This window comes from Myotis davidii, unplaced genomic scaffold, assembly GCF_000327345.1.
Source record: "Myotis davidii unplaced genomic scaffold, ASM32734v1 scaffold61, whole genome shotgun sequence".
NCBI lineage: Eukaryota > Metazoa > Chordata > Mammalia > Chiroptera > Vespertilionidae > Myotis > Myotis davidii.
The window spans coordinates 1,807,822-1,823,616 of NW_006291729.1; the positions used below are offsets into that span (position 1 = coordinate 1,807,822).

At 49.5% G+C, this 15,795-nt stretch overlaps 1 protein-coding gene across 3 annotated transcripts; it reads right to left on the minus strand.

Moving 5' to 3' along the window:
* Nucleotides 1-166: 166 nt before the first annotated feature.
* Nucleotides 167-13,243, minus strand: E2F6 (E2F transcription factor 6). Of its 3 annotated transcripts, none has more exons than XM_006765180.2 (7): nucleotides 12,964-13,243; nucleotides 10,566-10,620; nucleotides 7,625-7,841; nucleotides 5,938-6,117; nucleotides 4,401-4,515; nucleotides 2,606-2,756; nucleotides 167-1,389 (listed from the first exon to the last, which is right to left on the minus strand). In XM_006765180.2, the coding sequence occupies exons 2-7, from the start codon at nucleotides 10,606-10,608 to the stop codon at nucleotides 1,352-1,354; spliced, it is 744 nt and encodes a 247-aa protein (XP_006765243.1). In that variant the 5' UTR covers nucleotides 10,609-10,620; nucleotides 12,964-13,243; the 3' UTR covers nucleotides 167-1,351. The 3 variants fall into 3 exon arrangements, with proteins under 3 accessions (XP_006765243.1, XP_006765245.1, XP_015420413.1); XM_006765182.2 differs by having other exon boundaries at nucleotides 5,938-6,093; nucleotides 12,964-13,239; XM_015564927.1 differs by lacking the exons at nucleotides 10,566-10,620; nucleotides 12,964-13,243 and having other exon boundaries at nucleotides 5,938-6,091; nucleotides 7,625-7,711.
* Between the last annotated feature and the right edge of the window lie 2,552 nt (nucleotides 13,244-15,795).

Consider the following 15,795-nt stretch of genomic DNA (forward strand, 5'->3'; position numbering starts at 1 on the left):
CCCACCCGGGAGCACGCCCAGCAGCCCAGGCCTGGAGAGAACGCCGGGGGCGGGGGCTGCTGGGGGAGGAGGCCGGGGGCTCGGAGCACAGGGGAGAGCCACTGGAGTGCAGAGGGATGTGTGCATCCTCCACAGTCAGCACTATTTTTCAATATTTTGATTCCTATTTTAAACCTTTTTATACATGATCCTAATTTCAAGTTGCTCCAAATTTTTCTTTGAAAATGAGACGTTTACAATAAAAGTCTGAAGGATGCTCCCAAGACCCCACGTGGCAGACAAGCCACGCACGTTTAGTCTGGCTTTACAATCCACTCACTCGCTGGTTTGTTCAGCGACGGAGCACGCTTCTGTCAGGCGTCGCACAAGGCTCCGGGCGTAGCGCTGATTAAGACAGAGTCCCTCCGGGAGCTCACAGTCCATGGTAACCCGAGTGAGCTGAGGCACAGGGCGGTACGTGATTTACCAGTGAGGTAGACATAGCTGGGTACTTGGAAAAGGGGCTGGAGCAGGAGAGAGGGCAGGGGACAACTGATGCCTGAATGCTCCCCTCTGAGCGAGGAGCAAGGCTGCACACAGACATCGCAAACCTGCTGGCAAAAAGCTTAGGACAACTTCCAGCTGTCACCGTCACTGAATTCCTGCCTCACACTCTTTAAGCCACTACCTGATGGCATCTCCACACTTGACCCTGAAGGTGTGAGGCATGCCACCTGTCTGCTCAGACAGTAGCTGTAGGTCACCTGGACCCCATTCCACCACTGGGAATCATACTGAAAGTCTTTAATCAAACCCATGATCTTTAAGTTCAGAAGATGCTAATAAGTTACAGATACCACAGCAGTTAGAGGATCTGTTAATTTCCATATATACATGATTTTGGCTATACAACGGCGAAGAGACCCACGGAGACACACATAAGCGACCTAAGCACTATACAGATATATACAGACATCACACTGAGATGGCGTGTGCACGCCCACCCACTGCGCAGCAGCTAATGCAGACGTGAACTCGCGTAAGGCAACTGCTTTTGTGATGACGATACATGATCCTTGAAGGGAGGGCAGAGTCCACGCAGGACTGACCGTTTTGGGTTAGTGATACTCTTTGTGGAAGGCAGAATATCTAGTTCACTGACAAAAAGCAGTGAGTTAGAAGAAGAGTTGCTTCTGAATGTGGAAACCATAACCATCCCGGAATCTAAGCAGTGAGCCACTCAAAGACACTACTGGCCTTGTGCCACGGACCGAGGGGGGCCTTCACAGTGACCGATCGCTGACGATCAAACTCGATGCGTAATCACCACGCGACGCTCCAAAGCCACTCAACACACGGGGCTCAAATCCCGTCAGTCACTCACTTCACTTTGCTGTGGAGCATTTTCTTCTGAAAAACAACAAACACAAGAAATTCTTCTAATGAGGGTTTCAAAAGCAACCAGGTAACAGCACACATTCAACGGCAGAAAAGACGCAGAGCCCTGGTCAGGCGCCACGCCACGTGAACGGCCCGAGGCTGACGTTCGGTCACAAGAACACACTGGAAGGCAAACACATACCCGAGAGCACCCGCCCAGACTGGACGGCCGTCCCCAGCCACAGACCTCCCCAGCCGGTCCACACGGGGCACCGCGATCCCAAGGTCTTACTCTCATCGAAACCACACGGAAGTTAACTGTCAGGTTCGAGTGCGTTCTCCCAGGCAGTGGGTTGCTTTCATTTTGCTGACAGTTTCCTTCGCTGTGCAAAACTTTTTAGTTTGATGTAGTCCCATTTGTTTGTTTCTTTCGTTTCCTTCCCCCAAGAAGACAGATCAGAAAAAGTACTGCAGTGTGAAATGTCTGAGATTTTACTGCCTAGGTTTTCTTGTAGGATTTTTATGGGTGAGTCTAACATTCTCCCAACACCCTTTACCGAAGAGACTATCTTTACCCCATTGTGTGTTCTTGCCCCCTTGTCACATTTTTTAAAAAATATGTATATTTTTATTGATTTCAGAAAGGAAGGGAGACAGAAACACCAATGATGAGAGAGAATCATTGATTGGCTGCCTCCTGCACGCCCCCTACTGGGGATCGAGCCCACAACCAAGGTACATGCTCTTGACAGGAATCGAACCTGGGACCCTTCAGTCCGCAGGCTGATGCTCTAGCCACTGAGCCAAACTGGCTAGGGCTCCCTTGTCAAATACTGATTGACCATGAAGGTGTGGCTTTACTTCTGGGCTCTCTGTTCTGTTCTGCTGACCTATGTTTTCTCTGCCAGTCCCAGGCTGTTTTGATTACTGTGGCCCTGATGTCATACCACCAGATACCAAGTCGTGCGATTCCTCCAACTTTGTTCTTTCTCAAGATTGCTGTACCTGTTCAGGGTCTTTTTTGCGTTGAATCTACAGACTGCTTTGGGTAGTACTGCATTGTAATGATGTCAATTCTTACCCATGAACACAGTATATGCTTCCACTTATTTGTATCCTCAATTTTTTTTCCAGAAACCTCTATAATTTTATTAAGCAACGTCACCCAGTACATTTTTAAAAGTATTATACAACTTAAAAATCACGAGGACCTGACATTTCCCGAGACCAGAAAAGCGGCGTTTACCTTGGTCAGGTGTTTCTGAGTGTTTGCTTTTCTTAGACGCCGAGGGTCCTGCCCCGTCCGAGCCCTTCCTGCCGGAGCGCCCCTGCTCCACTTCACACAAGTAGACGTCGATGGGCCCCTTGGTGCTCCGTATGTGCACCGTGATGGAGTCCTGGCAAAGACACGCAAGCGTCAGCGTCAGCCGCGGGTTCCGAACTGTGTCTGTTGCTCACTGGACAGAACTGCGGGTTCCAAGGGACGTTTCTAAACATGTAAATCCAGAGCATTTCCTTTCCATGTTTGAGAAGACAATGTACTAAGCTTTTGTGACATTAAAAACAGCTCCTTGACCACAGAATGATGGTTCCAGAACCATCGCGCACTGATGGGAACGCCTCAGTCCTCAAGAGCCCACTTTCTTCCCCTCGGGGTTGACTGACCCCTTCAAGGAATCTGTACGTGAGCCAAAACCCAGTGTCCGACGACAGACAAACCGAGACTCCCCTCTGGTCTCTGGTGACCTCGGTGTGTTTCGATTTCCAGACCACGAAAGAGCTAACTGCAAGACCATTCTTAGTCCACATGAAAAAGAAGCTGAGATCAAGACAAAATCTACCTCCTGTAATTTAAGCCGCTGGAACCCATGAGCATCAGGAAGTTGGGAGCTTCTACAGAGAATTATGCTATGTTCTAAGGAACAGCTCCAGTTAGAAACGTGTCCCTTGTTCTGACTGGGAGTGGGTTCGACCGTCAGCCTTTCTCCTCCCGTCCGCGCGGTGGGCCCGGGCTGGGTACCACGGCAGCACTGCCCCTGCTGCACAGCCCAGTGAGAGGCCTCAGGACCCCGTGCCGCCCTTCCTACAGCCTCCTGGGGCCACAGGTAGCTGGAGAGCATCTGCACCCCTTTGGACAGTGCCTGCTGGGGACAAGGAAGGTGGGTGTCCAGTCCCCCTCCCTTGGGGAGGTAAATCCCTACAGCATCACTGAGCACCCCTGGGTTGACCAGCCTGTCAGAGCCGACCATCTGTCCCAGGAATGGCCACACTCCTTGGTCTGACTCCATCCTTACCAAGCAACGTCTGATGACAATTACCTTTCAATACTAACGTCGCTGCAGGGGGAAGAGTGTGCTGAGCACTGCAGCTTGGTAAGAGTAATATTTTCACTCACAGGGCAACTGCACTTTTCACTGTTACTGTAGGACGTAATATTCTAGTTTCCTCAGCAGTCTTTTCTGAGCTGGGTTAGTGAATTAATCCCCTAGAGCAGTGGTCGGCAAACTCATTAGTCAACAGAGCCAAAGGTCAACAGGACAACGATTGAGATTTCTTTTGAGAGCCAAATTTTTTAAACTTAAACTATATAGGTAGGTACACTGCTATTAACTTAATTAGGGTCCTCCTAAGGCTTAGGAAGAGCCACACTCAAGGGGCCAAAGAGCCGCATGTGGCTCGCGAGCCGCAGTTTGCTGACCACGGCCCTAGCACCTTGGCTGACACCAGATTTCCTTCTGGAACTTCAGGACTTCAGCCAATTCCTGGTGATTCCTCCAAGGGGCTGTTAGCCCAACAGTTGAGAAGACAAACCCTCAGGGTTGAAGTCTGGTTCTGTTTCTCACCCTGTGACCGTGAGCAAGTTCACTAATCTTCTATGCTTAGGTTCCGCGTGTTGAGCTTGTTGTGTGATTTAAGTGAAAATGTGCACAGGGCCTTGAGCAGGACCAGTGTGCCTGCGAGGGTCACACAGTCAGGGAGGCTGCCAAGCAGCCGCTGCCCCCCCACCCCCCGAAGGCTCCCTACAAATGCAGGTCACCTACTTCTCTGGGGGCTGGGACGTCCAGTCTGGTCTCCGCCGGAGCTCTCACCGCGATGACGATCTGCTCGTGGAAGGCTCGGATGCTGTGGATGTCTTGGTACGTCACATACGCGAGCGTAAACCAGTCAAGGATCTGCAGAGGTCTGCTCTGTGGGGAGGTAACTCGGCTCTTGTCATACAGGAATGCGAGTGGAATGTCAGAATATGACCAGCAATTAAGGGGGGCAGTTGGTAAAAACACTTCCACACATAATTCATATTTCATGTCTCAGTGTTTTACATTTATAACTCAATTTAAGAGTTCCTTTAAACTGTACTATTGTGATTATGATGACAATTTCTGGAGAAAAATATTAATAAAGTCTGAATTCCCAAGACAAACACAACTGATAAAGGTATCACGTGCACCCACCCAACTCCATTCCCTCCTCACTGCTAGCACTCACGCTAAGAACCTCTGGTGGGAAAATGTTCAGAGTTTAAGGGATAAGAAACCTTAAAATTGAAGTGGAAAAAAATCTCTAAAAAGTAGAAACATCCCAGCTGGCGTGGCTCAGCTGTTGTCAACCTATGAACCAGGAGGTCACGGTTCAATTCAGGTCAGGGCACATGCCCGGATGCATGCAGGAGGCAGCCGATCAAGGATTCTCTCTCATCACTGATGCTTCTATCTTTCTCTCCCTGTCCCTTCCTCTCTGAAATCAATAAAATAAACTTTAAAAAAAAGTAGAATCAACTTAGAGAATTTGGTTTTTCAGGATTATCACCTAAATGGGATTTCTCGTCCAACTACCTAAATTTTTGTACTTGGTTGCTGGGTTGAGTAAAATTATAACAACTGCGCGTTTTATTGGGTCACCAGCATTCTTTTTTACTCCACAGACCTCCTGACTGAGTGCAGTGATGTTGGCAATGGCTTTCCTGTTAACAGCGACTGGAACAGCAGCCTGGACTGCTGTCACGTTTACATAAACTGGAAGCACAGAAAGCTCGGAGTCGGTAACAGCTCCCCGAGGGGCCACCAGGGAAGCCCAGCAGCTAACAGCTCAGGAGCCCCAAAGATCAGCTGCAGAGACAAGCCTCCCCTCTGATCCAGACACTGAGCTGAAGAGAACGCTGACGCGAGGCACGGTCGAGGCGCCACTTCAATGCCATCCGTTCCGTTTCAGAAGTAAACGTGATGGAGAAATGAGGGGAAACAGGACTGTCACAAAAGCCAACAAGCCTTCTGCCTATATTACAGCAGCCAGCCCCGGAGGAACGAGAATGCCCGCTAGTTTAACTGTAAATGCAACGTCAACCTCGGCACCTTACTGCACGGCTCAGGCAGGAAGCAGCACCGAACGGAACCACCACCACACCGAGACGCTCCGGGCCAGGATGTGCTACGGGGCTACACGACTAAACCTTTACGCCCTTCAACTTCTAAAAATCTGATTCTGTCTCATCTACTACAGACTAACCCCCGAGCCTGGCTACTCTGGAATGCAGCTGCTCTGGAAGGAGACAGCTTAGAGAGGCACGGAGCTAAAGGATATCTTTCATTGTCTTTGTCATCCGTCAACTCGAACAGCTGCTGAGCACAATCCTTAATCAACTCGTCCAGAGCCTCCTCCATGGCCGACAGGTCGGACAGCTCCTCCCGCAGCTTCTTCTGTTGGGGCACTGCTCCGAAGTTGTTGAGATCGGATCCTCTTGGAAAGCAGGGGACAGGACCGCCATCGGCCGCGCAGGAGATGGCAGAAGGCACAGACTGGTTAGTGCCCTTCCCCACGGTTTCAGCAGCTGTTTCCCACGGACAGACACTTCGACTCCACCCCTGCCCTCCCCTTTTCTACATTACCGTTATTCTCCCTCCTATACATAGACTGGGCTTTCCCCACTTCCAGTCCCTGTCACAGGGACTTAACCAAACACAGCATAACCCCCCGGGAAGCTTAATGAAGAGGCAGGGAAAGCTAAGAGTCGACAGTGCCCAGTGTAAGCCCAGCTCTACTGCACGCAGCCTGATTTTGCCAAGTTATGATCTTTCAGGGCCTCAGTGTCTACATATGAAAAGCAAGTACTGGCTAAATGACAGTTCTTCCGCTAAATATTTCAGTCTGTATTCTTCCCTACTGTGCATATTATATCTAGTTCTATCTGAATATAATGATTATATTCATTGTTCTTAAAAAATTTATTTTCTTTATTATCGTCTAACCCAATACATGACTTGAGTAACAACTGCTCTTTTTTTCTTCAAGCTCAATGAAAATGAAGACAGGAAAGACTGCTACCGCTATCTTTTCCATGCTCACTTTCAACCTGATCCCCATTAGTGATTCAGAAAACAAACGATCTTAACCACCCCCGCACCCCCCGTGCTGTTTAATGTTATTTAGTAATGACGTTCCAATTAGACTTCAGTCTGCATTTCTGTACTATTGGAAAACACACCTCCTTTATAAACCCCTTTCCTCATAACCTTTAATTACTTAGAGTCATTCTGTGATCTTTGTTTGACTGCAAGGTCTCTCTGTACTGACACGCTGGGACTGCTTCTTACTGGATGCTTGGAGCTATCCCCCAGGCCACTTGCCTATTGTAAGCTAACAGCTTTCTTCTTATGGCATGTGCAGCCTCCCCCCGACCACCCCCGCATATACCCAAATCTACCGACATCTATACTGTAAGGTCCTCCTTCATGTGAACCTTCCCAATCACATGTCATCTTTAGCAATTGCCCTTTTGACATTAAGTCTACCCGTTTCCATTGCAGGCCATGAGTTTGTGTGATCCATCGCCTACCTGCATCACCATCACGGGGGGTGGGGGGGTGACACGCTCCTCCAGAACAGGATCCCAGCCCTGGGCTCTAAGTGTCTATCACACTATCTGCAAGAACCGCTGTGTTACAACCTCACCTGATTCCCCCTGCAACCTCACCTGATTCCCCCTGATATGAATCATCAATATGAACTGAAGAAATACTTTGAAAAGTGAGTATCTTAAAACCAATCATATTCCACTTAATTTATCCATAATATCCTACTGTCTCTGACTCTTAAGTAGGAAAAAATAGCTATATATTTTGTGGGACGTGAAAAGATTTTATAGAACGCCTTTTCTAACAGAAGTCAAGTTTTCTCTCGTGAAACACTGCTCATACCCAGTTTGTGTTAAGCATGGCCTTGTCACCTAACGAGAAGGGAAAAAGCCATGAAAAGTTTGAAGCCAACTCACATCCAGCGAATGTGGTTCTTCGATTTTTTTTCAACCAGGTCGATCCCATCTAAGACATTGGTGATGTCGTACACTCTTCGTTTCCGGACGCCCAGCTTCGTTGCGACCTTGTTCAGATCCAGAATCCCCCCAGGAGCGTTTCTGACAAGATCCATAAATTTCCGAGTTAAATACACCAGTGACACGTCAAACCGAGGCGTCTTCACTTTCAGAGTTTCTGGGAAACAAAACAAACCCATTTGTAAAATTTTAAATATCATTTCTTTCTAAATTCATCTTGATTAGTAAGCACAGACACCTACAGAAATTCTACTCACTGATCAAATCACAGCTAATTTTTATGAAAGATTTAGGAAATAATTTTATGAAATAGTTTCTCAAACTGGATAAAAATTAGCCCATCCCAGGTAACAAGGCTTTAGACCAAGCATGTCAAACTCGCGGCCCACAACGAATACTTTTGCGGCTGGGCCAATATAAGGGTATGTAAGAAACGTTTTAATAAAAATTTTGTAACTTAGTTTTTACAATATCCTGTTATGCATAATTATTAATAACGAACTACAACGTTTGCTAATGACTGCTGACTATAATCGTGCTGCATTCATTTCCCTTACACGCAGGCGCACCATCTCTCTCCACTAATACCAGCAGCGAGTATTTTAGCAGCCGATGGCCGTGTTATTAGTCTCGGGCTGACTGGAGGCAGTGTCTGAGGACTGGCCAGAACTGAGTGTTACAATCTCTTCATCTTTCCCAATTTGATACTGAAAAAGAGTTCTTATGGTTTGGTGCGCAGAGGAAATAAATTCACAAATCACGTAGCTGTTCTTGTGTGGAGTATATGAATTTTCTTTTTCTCTACTTCCACAGCGTACCACAGTCAGTGTGCCTCAAAAGAAATATTCACACCCCCTCCATCAGAAGTGCCCCATCCAGAACCGCTGCAATGGCACACGCAGCTTCAAGACCACGCGGTTATCCCAAGAAAGGCACCTATTTTATAACATGAATGTCTCCTTTGTGCAGTCCATTCCTACACTTGAGATTAAACAGGCTTAAAAAGAAATTTAAAAAAATTTTTTTAAGTGTAACTAGAAGAAAGTCACAATTCTACAACAAACCTTGGAAGATTACCAACTAGAAATTCTAACTTTAAGAAGCATACAGCTAGCCCTGGCCGGTTGTGGGTACAATCATTGAAAGGTTGTGGGTTTGATTCTCAGGGTGCGTACAAGAGGCAACTGATCAATGCTTCTCTCTCACATTGATGTTTCTCTATCTCAGTGGTTCTCAACCTTCTAACGCCGCGACCCTTTAACACAGCTCCTCATGTTGTGGTGACCCCCAATTTCATTGTTACAAGTTGAACATAATTAAAGCATAGTGACTAATCACAAAAACAATATGTAATTATATATGTATTTTCCGATGGTCTTAGGCAACCCCTGTGAAAGGGTCGTTCGACCCCCAAAGGGGTCGCCACCCACAGGTTGAGAACCGCTGCTCTATCTCCTCCTCTCCCTTCCTCTTTCTCTAAAATCAATAAAAAATAAACTAAAAGAAATAAAATAAAAACCATGCATTTAATTAAACTAGATTACTAGTGAGTCTAGCAAAGGACTCGACCACAACACCGTGAGGGAAGTACTAGCGAGGGATTTAGTTACTTGAGATGAAATGAAGCCGTAACTGGAGCGGGAGCTGGGAAGCCTCCAGCAGGGAGATGCTGGGAACAGAGAAGAGAGACGAGGAAGGGGTCCTCCACTCTGACGGGGACACACACGTCAAAGGACAGAGCAGCGTTTGAGGCCACGGCGCCGGGGCGCCCCGTCCGCAGGCAGCGGCTGTGGCAATGGCGAGCAGCGAGTGCTGGTGCGGGGACGCGAGGTGGCCTTCCAGGGCCTTGCCGCTCGTCCGTTCCCTCCTGCCTGCTCCTTCTAGGGCTGAGGTGGCTCATCAACTTAACACAAATAAGCAAAGCCACGTAAATGGGGAGCCGGGGCCTTCTCTGGAGTCGGGTGGAGTGACATCGCAGTCCCATTTCCGTCCTGGGAAAATCACACGGCAGCGGAGGGCTGAGCCTGGGAGCAGGTGGCTACGCAGGAGGCGGCCCACCTCAGGCTGGGAGCGTCTGAACTGCAGGCAGCGTAACACGGTGGTTAGACTGTGGGCTGCAGCCAGAGAGGCCCACGGGGGGCTGAGCCCTGACTGAGCAAGTTACCCTCTCTGGGCCTCGGTTTACTCGTCTATACAATACGAGTAACAGCCCACACCCATTTTGGAGGGTTGCTGTGACCATCCATGCAAAGAGCTAACACGGGCCAGGTCTGGTGAGAGCTCCATGAATGCCAGACAGTTCACGAGGCTGGTGGCGAGGGGCAGAGGGAGGAGCCCCTCCAGGGCAAAACCTGAGACCGACAACGGTGAGATGATGGCTGAGGGAGAAGTGAGGGCTGACGTTAAGGTTCCACATGGGCATCACGTATGCACCGTGGTCCAGCGAGAGCAGGGCCACATGAGGGGGCAGCGAGGAGTGGTCGCTCTCATAACCGTTTCCAGGACAGGGAGCGGGGTAACCGCAGTCCCTCCCCTTTCACTGACCGACTCTGCCCAGGGCAGGAGTCAAAGAAAGAGACAGGAAATCCCAGGAGCCAGGAGGGAAGGGCCGGCTCCTGCTTCCTGTCCCTGCTTCCTGTCCGTCGCTGGTTCTGCTGACGGCAGCGTGGACGCCCCCCAGCCTCTGGGGAAACGCAGCAGAGCGTACACGCACCGTGCAGAGCACTCAGCCCACACCCTCAGGAAACGCCAAGGGGTGCACTTCAGCGCACAAATAACACATCTTATTTCAGTCTCTCATCAACTCATGTCCACTTAAAAGTACCCACTTAAATCATAGTTCAAACTTCAAAACCTAAAACCCATTCAAGAATCAACTTACTTCTCATGGACACATACTGTACATTATCTTCTAAGTTAATCATTATTTTTGATGGCTGGAAAAAAGAAACAAAGAGAAATTTAACTCAGTAACTTAACAACAACAATGCACACGAACCGCATTTTACTGGATAATATAGAGATTTTCTTTTTCGCCCTGGGGTGGTAATTTGGGTGTGAGAGAACCAGTCCTTCTTCCAAATTACATCTAGTCTAGCTGTAATCACATCTGACCATGTCATAGATTCAAATCTCTAAAGTAGTTCAAGAGAGAAAGGGAGGAGACATGGGGAGGGAGAGAGAAAACATGGAAAGGAGAACATGTTAGTGAACGGCCATCCATTTGCTGGCTGCATCAGATACGGAGGAAGAAACACCGAAATGACCAGGACGCTCCCTGACTGCGGAAGGCTCCGTCGGGGTTCAGCGATGTCTAAGTCAGTAGGTGCTCCGTGTGAGTGGCTCCCACAGACGTGCCCGAGCTCTCCCAGGCAGCCGCGCGTTCCACCAGTCAATGCACACGGAGCAGCCCTTCTCCGCTGGGCAGCCCCGCGCTGCACAGCTAGCGGCGCTGGCATTCAGACGACCAAAGGCTCCTGTGAATTCCTGAACAACCAGGAAGTGGTGGCTCCACACCAGCGTGTCGCCGCTTTATCAGCTATTCAGAGACTGAGAGTTTACAGAAACCTTCCGACGCCGCCTGCTTAGAGGGAAGCACAGTGAGGTGGCTCCAGATGGGCTGTGACCAACCAGGGTTAGCTCCTGTCCGAGTGGAAAACCTGGCCTCCAACAGGCACAGCGAAGCGGAGGTAAAGTGAGTTCTACGAGGTGCTCCCCGAGAAGGGTCAACAGGCTACCGTGGATGCACCCCGAGGGACTCAGGGTTCCCAGGGAAGGGCATGCTAGCACCAGGCTCAACATGGAAGAACATGAAAGCACACTAAGGGGGTTAGACTTTCTGTTTTAACCCGTGGCGACTCACCACAGATTTCTGAACAATAATATGGCATATGCAAGCTCACAGTTTGGGAACGTAAGTCCAGGAGAAAAAGCAAAAAGACTGGGGCCTGGGGAAGCCTGAAGGTGAGCAGCTACAAAGCTCTTTGTTGATGAGTTACAAATCCTGGGCACCAGGGCTTCCATATTGTCTATGACATGATGACCGCCCCTACTAACAAGTTAACTTAATATGGAGCAATTCCCTGAAAAGAGAATTGTTGGGGTCCAGCCCCAGCAGATCCAGGGGTTCCCAAAGGTGTGGACGGAGTCGGCAAAGAATGAATGACACAGGCAGCGTTCAGGTGATCATCATAGCCAGGTTCTCTAGCCAGGTTCTGTTGTTTATTGTCTTGTTACATCTGTATTTATACCAGTTGATTTTAATCCTGTCAATTTCTATTGCAAAGGTTAGGGCATTTCTTATCTCCATTCCAGGTGTAAAGATTATGTAGCTTAAGCGTGATTGTTTGTAGTTAAAGTGATTAACTACCCGCCTGGCACTTAGTTAAGGGGTTTTATCCCCTCCCTAACTTCAGGGAAAAATCCCTACCCGGGAAACAACCTTTCTCGGAGAGGTGACCATGGTTAAAACACACAGCGCTAAGGGGAGCAAACATATTAAGAACCGTATGCCATATACGCCAGGTCCCTTGAAACATATGCTGTGCAGGTGTTTCTTTCCTGCAGCGACTGTGTCAAGCAGCAAGGATGGACCGGCTTCTGGCAGAGAATTATGCTATAAAATTAACTGCGTGTCAGGATTTAAAGAAAAATGTAGTCCTGCTGGGGTGTGCGGAATCCATCCTCATCACGTCACTTAGCCCCAGATCACCGCATGCACTCACCCTGGAGAGACTGGTGCACTGTACACCCTGAAAGGCCCTTGTAAGGCGTCACCTAGGAAAATGGTGACAAGGTGGAGTGGAGAGGGGCTGCCACTTGAGCTGAGGGTAACAGAGGCCCCTCAGGGTCACCCGTTTCCTTTTTATTCTGAAACATCTCAGCCTCAGAGAAGGTGCAGCAACGGTGCGAGAACTGCCACCTCCCGCCTCGGCCAGTGTTGCTCAGGGGACAGAGCGTCAGCTCAACACTGAATGGTCGAGGGCTCAATTCCCAGTTAAGGGCATGTACTTGGGTTGCAGGTTCGATTCCTGGCTCCAGTCCAGGTCTCTCTCACAACAATGTCTCTCTCTCTCCCCCCCTAAAAATCAAAGGTGAGGACTGACCCAAAAAAAGAAAAAAAAAAAGTCACATCCCTTTCACCCAAATATTCACTTTTTTACATGACTTTATCATGTTTTGTCCCATACACACACATGCTTTTTTCTCGGAATCATTCATGCATGAAGAATTCCGTGTGGAGCTCGGGGCATTCCCGTACACAACCACAGTGTAATTACCGACAAGTCTGTTCAAGACTAAGCCGTCTTGGAAAAGAGCCAGCGGAACCTGGACTCTGAGGGCACTGGCTGCGCCGCGGGAGGAGCACGCTGCGGGCAGCTGGAGCGGGCACCCTGGCTGTGCTGAGCCTCAGCACCCGTCACTGCAGCGGTGTGGACAGCAGATGGTCACGGTCACCTAACCAGGAGGCTGCCGTGCACAGGGTGGACGGTGGCACCTGGCTGTCCCTTGCAGTTCATAGTCAAATGTATTGAGGAAAGACCTGGCAAACAAACAGGTAGTGGCTTTAACAATACTGAGCGTCTCCAGAAGCTAAAAATTCATGACTTCTGAGAAAGACCGAATCTAAGGCGCTGCCAGGGGCACAGCCAAAAGAGGGAGGCGCGGGCACGCCCGCACGCTTCTGGGTAACGCCCCAGCACATCTGCCACCCTCAGGTCCTGGAGAGAGTGCCAGGGGAGCCGCACAGACCACCCCCACCCCAAGCCCAAGATAGAGAGTTTGTCTCGAAGAAATCTGTGGGCAGGACGCTGGTCTACTGTGTAAACCACAAGTTTCAGTTTCTGATAGAACTGTATCATCCACCACACGGCCAGCGTGGACGCCAAAGGACACCCAGATTCTGACGGGAGGAGGCTGAAAACCGCTCAGCTGCAGGGAGACTCAGGGCAGCACCAAGAGCCCAGAGGTGGAGCAGGGAGACTTACCCCCAGGCCCTGAGACCTGATCAAGAAATCGCCCCCAGTGACCAGGCGGGGATCAGGAATCGCTCGGGCCGATCCCGCCCTGCGACTCCCACCTTCTGCCTCACGAACAGGACGTCTAGAGCAGCCGTCCTGTCTGGTGTGCGGGTCAGATGCCTCGTGACTTGCGTCCCACAGGCCGAAGGATCTGGAGGAACCACACCCGAGAGCGAGATTCTTTTTTTTTTTTTTAATATATTTTATTGATTTTTTACAGAGAGGAAGGGAGAGGGATAGAGAGGTAGAAACATCGATGAGAGAGAAACACCGATCAGCTGCCTCCTGCACACTCCCCACTGGGGATGTGCCCGCAACCAAGGTACATGCCCTGACTGGAATTGAAGCTGGGACACTTGAGTCCACAGGCTGATGCTCTATCCACTGAGCCAAACTGGCTAGGGTGAGAGCGTGGTTCTTACTGTGCTTCTGTGAGTATGGAACCTGTTCTGTTTTACCTGTCCAGTGTCTTCAGAAGGCAGTCCTCGAAGGAATGCTCCCTCTAATCTCTATGGAACCTGCCCAAGTGCCACCATACACGTTGCTTCTTCTAGCCCTGGCAACCCACCGCTGGGGGGGCAGCATCCAGGTTCCTACTCTTTGAAGCAAGTCCCACTGAGAGGGGACTCCCAGGTAACGCCCCGAGGGGAGACCAAGGGGGAGCCCAGCAGCAGTCACACCTCACGAATGGACTACCTAAGACACTGTCCCTCCCAGCCTGTGAGATCCTAGGTGGGAAATGAACGCAGGAGGCAGAGGCCTCCAATCGGAAAGTCACTAAGGATGACCGTGCACACAGCTCTCCGGGAACCGCCCGTCCTGGTGGGCAAGCCTGCCCATTCCACGCTCTTTTACTACGGCCCAAGCCCCACAGCTAAAGACCTACACTTCTAAATCTGAGATCTCAAAGAAGAAAAAAATAAATAAAAGGTGAGTTTTAAGGGCTAAAATCTTAGACACTGCCTCTAAATTGGTTAAAAATTTCTTTATACAGATTTTTCTTTGTACCAATTGCCTGTTTGGGGAATAATGTCCCTTTAAGAGCCCTCTGAAAAGAAACCTTTCTCCAAGGCAACTGTATGCTCCTCCCTCATTTAAATTTTCCTTATTTTTCAATGTGTGGACCAGGTTCCACCTCCAACGACACTGTTTTCTCCCTTCTCAAAATTCCAGTGTTCAAGCCACTTACCGGAGCACATCAAACAGCCAGATCCATCACTAACCTTTGCATAGCAATACGCTTCTATGTGTTCAATTATTAAATGCTTCCGATCATCAGCCAGCTAAAAAGCACTGAGATAGGTGTGTGGATCAGCATCTTACAGGCAGGAAAACAAACACTCACACATCAGATATTTGCCATTTACAGAGTACCTGCTGCATTCACTCAATGGCTATTTACCAAGCCTTTTTGTGAGAGGCACGCATGTGCTGGACACGTAACCACCCCCAGGGCCCTGCGAGCCACACATTGCAAAGGGGGCGAGTAAGCCCCGGTGCGTGGGGGGCGCCCAGGAGCGGCGCTAACCCAGTGCTGAGCCGTCAGGGGAGCCTTCAGACAAGTGACCTGCAAGTCTAGACCCGAAGAACCGTGGGACATAACAAGAAAAAGTGTGCTAGGAAGAACGGCTTTTTTGGAAGGTGGACTGTGGCCCTGTAAGGGTCCTAAAGAAGAAGGAGATGTATGGAAAAAGGGGGGCCACACAGGCAGGAAAGCTGGTTAGGAAGGCGATGCAAGGACCTTGAAAATAGATGAAAGAGGCAAGTACTGGTGATTCCTTCTCATTAGGCTGGAAGGTGGAGGGACGCAGTTTGGAAAAGGCAAGGGCGCTGCTCAGGTTAGGCGCGTGGGCAACACGGCGAGCGTGTTACCGTTTACCTATTAGATAGGACATAGCAAACTTGCTGCTTGCTTAGCAAGAAGATAATGAGTTCAATTTCAGATAGAGGAGTTTCCAATCCACGTGGAGATCTCCAGGAGACAGCTGAAAAGCTGTGAGCTGGGTTTGTAGACCTGGGAGTTACTACGACACGGAAACGGAAATGAACAGCGGGTGAGAACATCTAAGACCGCGAGGGGTGTGCACACCT